This window comes from Kryptolebias marmoratus, linkage group LG5, assembly GCF_001649575.2.
Source record: "Kryptolebias marmoratus isolate JLee-2015 linkage group LG5, ASM164957v2, whole genome shotgun sequence".
In the NCBI taxonomy this organism is placed as follows: Eukaryota; Metazoa; Chordata; class Actinopteri; order Cyprinodontiformes; family Rivulidae; genus Kryptolebias; species Kryptolebias marmoratus.
The window spans coordinates 10,132,595-10,145,469 of record NC_051434.1 but is presented as its reverse complement, the minus strand read 5'-3'; the positions used below and the strand labels follow the sequence as shown (position 1 = coordinate 10,145,469).

Sequence of the window (12,875 nt, the reverse complement as noted above, 5' to 3'; positions counted from 1 at the left end):
GGGGGGGGGGGGGGCGCTTATCATCCGCTGCCACAGCTGGAGGGGGAGAGATGGAGAAAGATGGGATGGAATAAAATGAGAGGCAGACTGAGGGAGAGATGGTGCGAGGGACGGAGGGAGGGAGGGAGGAGGAACATGGCTTTGCAGGCAGCAAAATAAAAATAGGATGGAAAGATTTAAAATATAAAAAGCTTTGATGGAGAAAACACAGAAACAAGAATACATGTAGTAAGTGGGAAAATTAACAGAACAAAAACAAAAACCAACACAGAGCCACAGAAGGGTGGGGGTGGTGGTTGTGTGTGTGGTGGGGTGGGGGGGACAGAGTGAGCGCGATAAGAGAAGGAGTTGTTGGGTCACCCCGTTTTAGCAATTCACATTTCACAATAGCCTGCGTTCTCCCCCAGGCTTATTGTCCACTCACTGTGGGCTTTTTGTAAAAAAGGCTCGGCACTCACTCTCTTATTACACAGCAGCTCCCACTCACAAACACAGAGAGGAGCCACGGTGCATGTGGGTGAGGCTAAGAGGCTGAGCGGAGAGGGCGAAAATTATTCCATGATATACACATCAAAGCCTCTGCAGGGATATGGCCATCCTGTTGAGTACTATAGTGGAATATATTGGTGCGGTAAAGGCGCAGCAAGAGGAGCTGTATATGCTTTCAGGTCATATTAGTGCTTACACCATTTAGGCTGCTTTATTTTCAACTATTTCTGTGCTTTTTGGACAAGCCTTAAAACCTGCCATTTAACAATATAATAAATTAAAAGCTAACAGATTAGAAAGATCATAAATAAGCATTCTCTAACCTCTGGGGAATCGTGCACAACATTTTTTTTTGTAATTTAAAACGAGCCACCCCACCTCCAAATACCGCAAATTTTTTTATAGCTCTATTCCAGGTTAAGTTCTGGGTATGCACCTAGCGGAGCGAGGCTTGGCCAGCCTGGTGTGGATAAGTTGTTTCATGCTGGCTTCATCAGCAGCATCATCCCTTCTCCAGATGTGCCACGTATGAGCTGAGAGCTTAGAGGACCAGCAGATCAACCCTGCGCAGCAGATGCTGGAGGCAAAAACCTGCGCGGGCCAAGAGAAAATGTGGGGACAATATCAACCTCCCCCAGTAGCTACGTGGCTAAGTTCGTATTTCTGCCAGAGATGAAAAAGGTGGACAAAGTAAAGAGAAATCCTTTGATCTGGGTCAAAAATAAAGCTTCAAAATGAAAAGCAAGCTGCCAGTGGCTGGATTCAATAAATCTGGGCGGCTATGAATTTGTGCTCAGCGTCACACCGAGTACAGTCAAAAATATACTTCACTTTACAGAAGAAAAAAAAACAACAACTTTTGTCTACAAAATGCACCACAAACCCAAACAAACCACAAAGCCCGAAGGCCAGCAAATGAATGACAAACATTTAGACACGCCTTTCACAGATCATGTGATACAACTCCTGTCCCTGTGCAACATAACGACCCACTGGAGCCAGTTTTGTTTCCCTTTAATGCACACGTTTGCCTCCATCCTCTCAGTCGTAGTCGTATCCCCACCCACCTACCATCCATCCATCCAGTCCCATGACCAACCCAACCCCGGGGCCATTTCCACCAGTTCTTTTGCCTAATACCCCTGCATCCTTCACTTTGCCTGCCCACCCCTCCTCACAGAACCCGTCTGTCCCCCCCTGACGCTACAACAATATCGCAGTGTGTATTTGGCCCAAGGTGTGGGAGGGCTGCACTCAGCGTCTCCCTGCTCCCAAACAATGCTACAGAACTGGGGAGGGAGGGAGAGGGGGTGTCACAAGGAGGGTCCTCAACAAGAGGAATTCTCCCTCCGGCTCAACACCACCCATTCCCCTGACCTGTGGCCCCCAATAAACATCTCCTCTATCTGCCAGGAACCAGGCTGCGGTGGGTGTGCCCCCTTCCCCATTTGGGGAGTCTCGGCAGTCGCGAGTGTTTGTCATAACTAAAATTAAAGGGTGAAAATGACCTAATGGTGCTGAGTGTGTCTGAACTTCCTTTTTGAAAATTGAGTGTGTTGATCTTATCTTACACCCCCATTAAGACCAACACAGAGAAAGCTACAATTTGTTCAGATTTAATTTGTTAACATACATTTTCTGACTTTAATAGAAGCTTTCTTTTTTTAAATCCTCAACTGAAAATATATCGCGTTGGGCTTTGATGGCAAGCGTTTAACAGCGATGAGAACCGAACGAAGGAGATATGAAAGCACAAGGAAGGTCAAATAACGAGGGCGAGGCCAGCTGTGAAGAACTGAAACCAGTTTCATGTGACGACTCGACGCAGCGTTGTATATTATGGAACAAATGGCAGTGAAGTTGTAGAAGAGCTTCAGTTATGGTTTCTATAGTTGTCAATGACGAGACACGCCTCTGAGGGCGACGGCGTGGCTTTGAGACATGAGACATGTCCATTTGTCATCTTTTTCTAAGAAAGAAATGAGGTAGCTGTTGCCTGTCTGAACCTAAGGACAAACATGAATAACATTTCTTCATCCTACATACATTATCTTAAATCTGATTTCAGAAAAACAATTATCTACTCCGCTCCCCCCTCCCCCCCAATCATAATCTTTCACCAATGAGCAGCGTAGGGAGCAATCCAAGCACAAGACAGCATGGAGAGAATTAAGGACAACGGACCCCTTCTCCAAGGATACCCACATTTATTACAGCTGCCTGGGTGTACTGAGGATAATTGAATTAGCTTTAACAAATGCAGCAGAGGCCTGACTAACATCAGGAATGGATGACTAGAACAAGACGTCGCCTTATAACACTATAATTTCTCTTTTATGTGCTTCTTCACAATGTAGCCAAGCTTAGAGAGCTGCTTATTATGTTAACAGTATTACAGATAGATACTAGTTGTAAAAAAAAAAAAAAAGTGGTAGAAAGATTTATTTTCTACAGGCAGAGGCTCGAAACACCTCTCTATACAGTGTCTAGGGTCCTTGTTACTAGGGAAAAGCCAGACCAAGCCTCTAATCCACTCCTACTGCTCTCCTTACCAATTAGAGATGTGTACAAGTTAGCGGATGACTTTAAGTAATTCTGATAAGTGATTGCGTGTACAAAGGAAGGAACTAAATGTAGGAGTGGAAATCCTCTTCGCCCACACATTAGAGTCAAATGGTACCCCGCTCCTAATTCTCCTGACAGCTCAGACTGCTGTCAGAACATAGGGAAAGATGTAGTCATGTATTAGGAACAGAAAATGGGGGATTTCTGAAACAAATTGCGCGGCCAGATCAGCCCTCCTTGTTCTTATGAGGTCACTGAAAAAGCTCTGTAGAAATGTTGTCTACACCGCAATAAAACTAATAAACCAATAAAAAGGTCTCGGGCATATCAGCAACGCCATGCTTCAGTTCCAAAACAGGCTTCAGCCTTTGTATTTAGCAGCGATCAATATGATTTTATACCTCTTTTAAGCTTAGGATGACCAGATTATCCTTACATGGCAATATAAAAAAAAGGGTCATTATGTTCGGTCTAAACAAATCAGGTCAAAATTACAGTACGTGACAAAAAAACAACAGCATCAGAACTAACAAATTCTGGAATAATGAAGACAGAATCAGGTGAGGCAGAGCCAATCTATTATTGACATCAGAGGTCGCCTCTGGGCGGGCCAGCAAGCTGTCGGGCTCGAGGCAACATGATTTACTCTCCTCTTCTTGTTCGGCCTTGCAAGTGACACCATCTATGGATTTTGGGGGGTCATCCTAGCACAATGCCTCTAATTTAGCTCCCTAAAGGGAGGAGGAGGAGGAGGAAGAAATGCACCAGAGGTCACTCGTGACTGCAAGGCAGCAGAGAGGCGGGGGGTTGGGTAGGGGTGCGGCTCCCCAAAGGCTGTCAGGGTCAAATCTTTGCTATTGTGTGACCTCTAACAGACTCGCAACCAAGAATGCAGCCGATCCAACTGTAATCAACCCACCTTCTCATATTTGCAGAAATAGGATTATTTAAGTTGCAACGTGAGAATCAGTGTACACTCAAAATAAAAAAGGATCTTGTTGTATGAACAAATACTATATATACACTGTCTTGTTCAGTGATAATAACTGAGAGACAAGATTTATATTATTAAACCTGGCAAAAGAAATACTCATTTCCTCTCATTTAACAGGAAGTGTGAAATTATTTCCACCAGGTGAGTTACAGGTGCATTTAAATGTCATGAATACCTGTTAAAAAGAAATTCATAAACACGCAAAAATAAGCACAATTTCATTTCCCTCTTTTCGATGCTAAATATGAGCTTAAATCAGAAATTTGCAAGCATAATTTGTGAACGGCTGCCAACTAGAACACGTGTTTGTTTACCTGCAGAAACAGCCGAAGTGACAGAAAATAAGGTCAACAACGGCGATGTTTGAGATCGAGAACTATGGTGGTTTTGACGCGTCAGTGCGCTCAGATTCGTTGAGTAAAACATGCAAATAAAAAGTATTTTGTTTACATTGACTGTGGACCTGCATTTTGGAATAGCATATCCGGAAAACTACCAGAGTAAAGGCTTTCAAACTTCCTTGTTCGACATGGTTCATGGTCATCTTTTTTACGTTTGGTTTCACAGCTTGCAGTGATTAGCTTTAAGCTGAGAACCAACATCAGTAAATAAATAAAAATTAAATATATTTTGACCCAGTTCAGCATGTTACTTTACTTAGATCTGAAACATTTTATATCCTAAATCACCTAGTTACTTTGTAAGCATTAAATAAACACAGAGGTATTAATAAATACTTAACAAACCTGAACTCAATAGGTTTGAGTTGTGCAAACATTTCTACTCAATGGTTGTTTTTTTTTTAGTGCAGCTAGCAGGTGTCGTACAGAAGCAGGTGTGTCCATGTAAAGTTGACATAATTAAAGCGGCACTTGTAGTTCAAACCTCTAAATGCGACCAGGAAGAGCTGTGTCACGCTTACAAAGAAGAGGAACAGTTTTATTCGCCACTTTCGCCATCGTCCGTCTACCTCTGGCTAGCAACGCCTCAAGCTGTTAGCTAGGCTAACTCGTTAGCTCAGGTTAGCAGGCTGAAGCTAGCTAATTAGCCAGAAGAAGGGATTGTGAAGCTTAAGTAAAAGCCTATTTTCGCGTTCGTTGCGCCGCAGAAGTTTAACAAAACGCCACCGCAGACGAACGAACCAAACAGGTAGTGACATAAACTAGTCGTCCGACAGGTATTACGTGTTACGAGGCTGGAGCGAGGCGAAGCTAACGTTACCTGTTTGGTGGGGTCATTTCTGCCGTGCTCAGAAGACAGGTGATGTCTCAGCAGCAAGGCCCGCTTGTAGTTCCGGCTGCCTTTGACAAGCTCGTCGCTGTTCTTGGCGGCGATGTTGTGACACCACGAGCAAGACATGAGTCCCGTCTCCTGGCAGAATCGGAGCCACGGGAACTCTTGCAGCCACGAAGCGTGGAACAGTGCGTGTTTCTGAAGCAGCGTCTGCGGTCTCATCTCGACCCCGGACCTCCGGGAGCACGTCTCGCCCGCCCTGGCGGCGCCTCGCGACTCCTGGCCGTCTTCGTCGCCGTCGCCGTTGGGATCGTTCCCGGCCGTCCAGCTGCTCCCCTCCCCGATCCCGTCGTCTCCTTCGCCGTCCCCGGCTGCCCAGCCGCCCCCTTCCGGGTCCTCTTCTTCCTCCGCGTCGGGCTCCGTGCTGTCGCTGACGGACCCGGCGCCCTCCACCCTCTTCTGCGACGGTCCCTTCGCTCCCAGATCCCTGTCCTCCTCCTGATCCGGCCTGTTATTCCCGTTAAAATGTCGGTCTTGACAGGCCGGGGCCTCCCAGCTGTTACAGTTCCCCCCACCGATGCCGCCGGAGCCCGTTAACCCAGCTAATCCGCCGCCTCGGAAAGCCAACGACCTGCGGTTTCTCTCACCGGACATTTTCCCTCTTAATATAAATCTATATGTTACAATTTTCGCTTTCTCGACAGCTTCTCCCTCCCGACTGAAAAACGGTGTATTTACAAGCGACGGAGTGTCCCGAAAGAGCTCGACCGCCGTCGTCCCGTCCCTCCGCTCGGCCCTCCCGGTGAGAGTATGTGGGTTATGCGGAAATAAATAAAGATTTTAAACGCATAATGAATTTCAGGGTTCTCGCTGCGTCCGCGCAGGCCCCGCAGAGGTCGAATGGCAACGACTTTCCTCCCCACAATGCACCTCGGCCAGAGGGGANGGGGTGGGGGGTGCTGCTGCTGATCAGCGCGGGGTCTTTTGTGTTTTAAGGCTGCACCCATTTCCGCGTGCCTTTCATCTCCTCGCTTTGCGCGTTTCCTCGGCGCACTGGCGCAGACTTGTGCGCCCCTCTTCAGCCCTTTGTGCTAAACTCTGTGACCATAACAGTCACGTGACGTCTGCACGAGGACAAGGGAGCGAGACATCTGGATTATTGTTATTATTATTATTATTGTGCAGCATGGGGTTTGCCTTACATGATGTTATTATATATGTTTTCCATATGTAGGATATCTTAAAATACAGAATATTTAGAAACTATTACATTAGCACAAACTCTCTATTACTGTGATTAATATTTAAATAGTTTTGAATTATCTGATTGTATCACCTCGACATTATACAGTAATAATATTATCATACAGTGCGTTTGTACCATAGAAAATTTATCACAAACAGAGAAATAAACTAACGCAACACAGCATAAATAAAAGTATACACACACATATATACATTGTATAGATATTTTCCATATTTGAAAAAGAATAATTAAGAAGTACATTAGTAGGAACACTCTGCTTTAATTGTTTGTATCTAAATAAAGGGGCAAAGAGTATATTAGCATATTATAGTACATCTGTGTTTCTTACATTATTATTATTATGTTATGGTTATTAATATTATTTTGTTAGACAGTATGCTTTTACTATACATAATATGTTCGAATAGATATATACAAATACAGAAATAAACAAATGCACTATTGCATAAATTATATATGTATAGTGTTTTGTTTTATAGATAGATAGCTATTTCCATGTGTGGAGTAAATTAATTAAATGGAAAAAAATAATACAGTGGTATGAACATTAGCAAATTAATTAAAATATATCAGTATCTTTAAAATGTACAATACAGAGGGAATCTATGTTGAAACTGATTAAATTTAAAATTATTGTTCTACTATTGTTTGTACCTCTTTAAACACAACATTTAACATGTATGTCAATCGTTAAACTATATTTTTTCATGAACGAATGAAGAGTTTTAGGACTAGAAATTATTTAGGAATGTTACTGAAGTCATTTGACTGTTTGAGTCAGAAAAGAGTCATCCTCTGGGTGTCACAAAGTTATAAAAAGTAAAGAATTTTAAGACACCAACATGTTTCTTGAGCCTGTTTCTGGCCCATGTTATCATCAGGTGTCACCAGCAGGTGTCACTCTTTCACATGAGGCTTTTTTTTATTCCATGTGTGAAAAGCTTCTGGTCTCAGTTGAAAATAAAGTTTTATTATTGTCCAATTAAGCATTTTATGCACACAGTGTGAAGAAGAGGGTGATTTAAACCTGGTTCCAGTTGCGCCAGGGGAGAGAGAAGTATTTTACCGTCGTGATAAATTCTCAAGAGGGTGATAAAGTCTGTGTGTGCAATTACTTGGTGTGTTTATTTGTGCAGCTCATAAAATCACTGACTATCGGCAGAATATCTCAAGTGGAATGCAGCTTAAAAGTTACATCTAGGGACAAGCACACTGGGTTTCAGGTTTGAAATAAATTAGAAGACTGCGAGAATCAGTGACTGAATTCTGTGTTTGTATTGTTTATACAAGTGTGTTGATTTCTGGATGAAGTCTGGTACAGATTTCCCTCAGAGTTCCTTTTTCCACCAGGCTGCAGCGGTGTTGGGGTGACCGAGGCGAAGTGTTGCTAGGATAAACTAAAATGTGCCATTTTTATGGTTAATATTTTGGTACATCTCAGAATTTGGTGTGTTAATTCGGACCTGGTTGAGCTGATTATTGACACTTTAAGCTACTCTTTTAAAACAATGAATGAAGTTTGATATCTTAAATTTTTGGAAGATATAATAGTAACAGTATTTTTATTTAAGCTGACATGTTTAAGACAAATTCAGGACATCATCTATACTATTTATACTCAAGTTATATCATTTTATTTCACTTGTATGCTTTATACTAAAGTTATTTCCTTTGTACTGCTGGATTGATATCAGATTAAACATTTTGGGTGTGTTTGTGTTCATTGTTTACCTACTTATGTGCTGCAAAGAACATTCAAAACAAAATCAAAACAGACTTTTAAATGTAAAAGATTAAAATTAAACTACCAATATCAAATCAGTCAAATCAGTTATAAGAAACACACTTCCTGAATTTTTTTTTGTGTTCACTGCTACTGTTTCCTTTGTCACATGGCAGTATTATTTCCAGAATTTTCTCGTGTTTTAACTTAATATCATCCGCATTTGTTACTGATGTGTCACGCTTCGTGAATTTGACGTTCATCGGATGTCACAGGAATGTTTTCTTTAGCGCGATGAAGTCAAAGAGAGAGACAATAAAAGGAATACGTGTCCTTGGCTGTTTGTTGACGGTGTCAAACTCGATCCACGTGCACGCCTTTGTTTACACTGCTGCGCGCTGACGTCACCGCGAGCCCCGCCCCTTACGTAGAGCGAGCTGCCTGGCAACATGAAGGGGCGAACAGGAAGCGCTGCGGCGGACAAGTGAACAACCTGCTCGCTTCTTCTGGACTTAAAAACAAACCAGAAACAACTCGCAGCCCGAACTATGGAGGACGCAGATAAAGGTGAGCTCTTTTTACGGGATTTTTAATAACCTGTCAGTGTTGTTATCGACGTTTTTTTATTTTTTAAAACAACTCTGCTTTATATAAAAGTTAACAAATTAGCAAACTCAGTACTGCGACAGAAGTTAGTGTCACCATATGCTACTTTTCTGTTTTGAATTGACGTGTGGCATTTAGCCACACAAGCTACACAAATGTGTAGCTTGAAAACTAAATAAATCTTACGAGTTTATTAACAAACGTCAACGCTAATGAGAGTTACACGGAAGTTGTTCATTAGCTCTGCGGTCGCGTTAAAAAAACAAAAACAAAAAAAAAAACTAGCGAAGCGTTTGTAATGTTTGGGATAAAACCAAAAATGAGTCGAGCAAAAAGGAAGAAAAATGGCTGTTTTCACACTCGAAATGATAACTTACACGAAGTGGTCACACCCGTTTGACAGCTACGTGCAGCAAATGTCTGATTTAGTCACGAACTGTGGAAAAACACGAGTGGACACGTTTCTTCTCTTAGTGTTGCTCTTGTGTGGAGGGGGAAAAACTGTGACTAATCCACGAGTGTGTTTGTCTATCTGTCTTTCTTTCCTCTCCTCCTTAATCCACCTAAATATATGTTTTCCTGCCAGATCTGCTCCATGCTTCAACACCACTCGGGCAGCTTCAGGGCAACAAAACTTTAATAAAAGTCACTAAAAGTAAAAAGTAAAACGTCCCAGTGCAATCACAAGTCTGTCTGATTGGATCAAGGGACCACAGTTTGTGTGTCCTCCTCAAGGAGATAAAGAAACCCTGACCTCATCGTTTGTTTGTTTGTTTTCCTCCCAAATTCCAAATGTGCAATTTCCTGACGTCTCCATGTTTCTATTTTCCATCAAATAAGCACGAAATACGTGGTGTACGCTAACCAGACCAGTAGATGAAATCTGCTTCCCATTTATTTGTCCTTCCTGGCAGACAAAAAGGTGTTATTTATTTAACAGGTGGATGTCAGCTTTATTCTGCAGTCTTTCTCTACATTTCCTCTTTTTATATATAGTTGTAGTTTCCAGTTCTACCTTTTATTTCCCACCGTGTGCACGTAAAACTTCAACAGTTTGGGCAGTAATGGCCCTGTCTCTTTCCTGTTTTTAAGTTCGTTAAATAGTATTACAGCGGCGTCCAGGAGGGCCGCTGTCCTCCACGTCCCCCACGTCCCAGGTGTTTCTCTGCTTCAGCACACCTGATGTGAATGAATGGGTGATTAACGGGACTTCTGCAGGATTGAATGAGTCGGGCGTGTTGGAGCAGGGAAACGACGAAACCGTGCAGGGTCGTGGCCCTCGAGGGTTGGACACCGCCGGGTTAGAACCTGTAAAAACTCTGTACCCTAAAGAAAGCTCTTTTTCCACATAAAATTCATGACAGTGTTGCACAAGTTGTTCAAACTGTGGAGGTATGCAATAAATGCTGTACTCAAAACCAACAAATAAACTATTTTGTTTTAGTTTTGGTTTGTTTATGTTTCTTGAACTCAAACAGGAAGTACAAAGACTTATTTCTAATTGTCATTGTACTCAGAACTGGGTTTCCTTTTATTCTGATATTGCAACAGTTAGTTAATGTCCCTCCTGCTTTTGCAGATGTTTAAGGCGTCAGTACTCTGATTATTGCCCCAAATATCGTCATCAGTACTTTTTTTTTGCGATAATGTTTTTGCTCGTATGTGCGAGTGTCTTTTTGTAGTGTTAGCAAAATATCTCGTGAACCAGCAGGTGGATTTTAACCAAACCATCAGGAAGTTGCTGGACGTCCGCCTACGACCGATTTAACTTTTAGAGTCGGCCCAGTTCAAGATGGCCTCTACAGCTGTACCTTTTCACAAACACGAAAATGGCTCACTCAGTCAGTTTTACAGATCAAACATGGAGTGGTAGTAGCTGAGGGTCGTTCTCAACACGTTGTTTGAGACGTTTGTGACACGTTGCTCATCATCTTCGCTCCACCCTGTTTGTTAGCAAAATATCCCATGAGCCACTGGGCAGGTTTTAGTGAAGCTCTGGGAAAGCAATGATTGGTTGTATGTTGAAACCAAGATGGCCGCCACATGTGTCCAACCTCGGGTTGTTACTCATGGTGTAGTGGTAGCTGAGTCATCCTCAGGAGCTACTCCAAGCACTAAATTAACAATCTTTTCCAGTATTCAACAACAAAAAAATGTTTTTATGTAGATAAGCTATCAGGTTAAAGCAGATCAGTGCATATTGAATAACTGGTGCTATTCAAGAGTTTCCTCTCTTCTTTCTGTGTGTGTGTGTGTGTGTGTGTGTGTGTGTAGAGATGACCTACCTGATAACAAACATTTCTTTCTCTGCGTGATTATTCCTTTGTCCTGAAGCAGTAGTTTCCAGGAGGGACACCTCAGGGCCTTTGCACAAAGTTTGGCAAACTGATTTGTGCTTATTGAAAAGTTGGCAACCAAACCAAGAACTTTCTAACTCCGGATTACTGCTCCACGTCGAAATTAAAAAGGGTTAAAATATTTAAAACCGTCCCTTACTTCTAACTATGGTGAGGATGTTTCCTATTTCTACAAATCTTTGCTTGATGATGGAAAGCTTGAGGCTTTGGACTCAAATATGATGTTCTGGCTCAGTTTCTCTTGTTTTTCCTGCTCACTTGTCTAATAATATTGATCATGAGGACTTGGAAACAGATTTGCCTTATTAGATTTCTTTAAAGGACAACTGGAGGCTTTCAGCTGACGGAGGACGTCTCTCAGACGGTGTTCCTTTAGCGGCTCAGTTGGCTGAATGAAATCATGCTGTGTGTGTATATTTTTATGTGCAGCATAACAAGAAGTTTGGGCCTAAACGCACCTGTTTCCTGTAGCTAAAGATAAACATAACACCACAGGTTGTATTGATAAAGAAAATAAAGCAGTGTTTATACCTATAGTTGTTATAAATATAGAAGAAGAAGACAGAAAGGGCTGAAATCTTTTGCTTCCAGTTCAGCTTTTTTGGGGGGAATTTTTCATCGCCCTGTGAGATTTTTCTCACCTGTCTGACACTCTGTCCACGTGAATCCTCAAGTTTCTCTCCTAAATGGAGCTCAGCTTTGAAAAATAATCACTACTGAAGACTCAAATGTGTAATTTAGTTTTTCATCTTTATATCCTTCTGGGTTTTTTTTAGTTTTGTTTTTTTTAGAGTAAAACCGTCTCTGTCCCTCTGTTTAACTTCCAGTTCCAGAGAAACTGGAATTTCTGGCGTCGTCCTTGTTTTCCACCTCCTCTATTGTTACCTAACGTGGCTGGATATAATTTTCCAGTCCTCCTACTTGTTGGATAACTCCTGTTTTCCCCTCAGCTCAGATTCCAGGTTCAAATATGAAGAAAACAATAGTTATAATATCAAATTTGTTCTTTGAACATGGAGCCATCTCCCTGACACAAAGTGGGCCTGATTGTATTAAATATTATATTTAATATGATATGCTATACTAGTGCCACCATGTTGTTCTGCATCTGCTCCAGATGTCAGATGTTTGGAGGGATTTTTAGTTATTTCTTGGCATTAATTTAATCAGCAAAGAATTAAGGACATTCTCATCAACAGCACAGCTGCTGAGGTGGGTTAAAGTCCAAACTAGTGGTGTGAGATACTGCAGCATCTGATATCGATCCGATATGAAGTAAACATAGGACCAGAATCACCGATATCAGCTCTGTTCAATACTTTTAACTTATAAGAGCAGCCTGTACAGTTTCACATAGGTGAGAGCGGCGGGTTTTACCATAAATATGTTCAATCTGAGTCTGTTGAAGGACTGTTAAGTGACTGACTTTTGCAGTCCACTGTTAATTAGCTGATTTATTTTGCGTTTTATATTGTTTACTGTTTAATATATTAGAGAGTTTTGGTCTAACACAACATGTCAAACAAGCAACACACACTCAAGGTCACACACTGGACCTGGTTATCAGTAAGGGTGTGAATATTTCTAATGTCTCTGTAACTGATGTCGCCCTGTCGGATCACTTTGCTGTTATCTTTGACA

At 42.0% G+C, this 12,875-nt stretch overlaps 2 protein-coding genes across 5 annotated transcripts in view; one reads left to right on the top strand and one right to left on the bottom strand.

Annotated features, from left to right (window-relative positions):
• The window catches only part of zbtb10 (zinc finger and BTB domain containing 10), a 21,025-nt gene extending 14,819 nt beyond the window's left edge, over positions 1 to 6,206 (bottom strand). For both annotated transcript variants that reach the window (XM_017425256.3, XM_017425265.3), the window contains exon 1: positions 5,270 to 6,206. In XM_017425256.3, coding sequence (XP_017280745.1) covers positions 5,270 to 5,935 — 666 coding nt within the window. In that variant the 5' untranslated portion in view covers positions 5,936 to 6,206. The remainder of the gene's footprint in view (positions 1 to 5,269) is intronic.
• A 2,478-nt stretch (positions 6,207 to 8,684) lies between these two features.
• Positions 8,685 to 12,875, top strand: part of tpd52 (tumor protein D52) — a 20,918-nt gene continuing 16,727 nt past the window's right edge. Inside the window, exon 1 of one of the 3 annotated variants that reach the window (XM_037975684.1) lies at positions 8,685 to 8,838. In XM_037975684.1, coding sequence (XP_037831612.1) covers positions 8,820 to 8,838 — 19 coding nt within the window. In that variant the 5' untranslated portion in view covers positions 8,685 to 8,819. The remainder of the gene's footprint in view (positions 8,839 to 12,875) is intronic. The other 2 variants (XM_017425564.3, XM_017425539.3) reach the window with 2 other exon arrangements.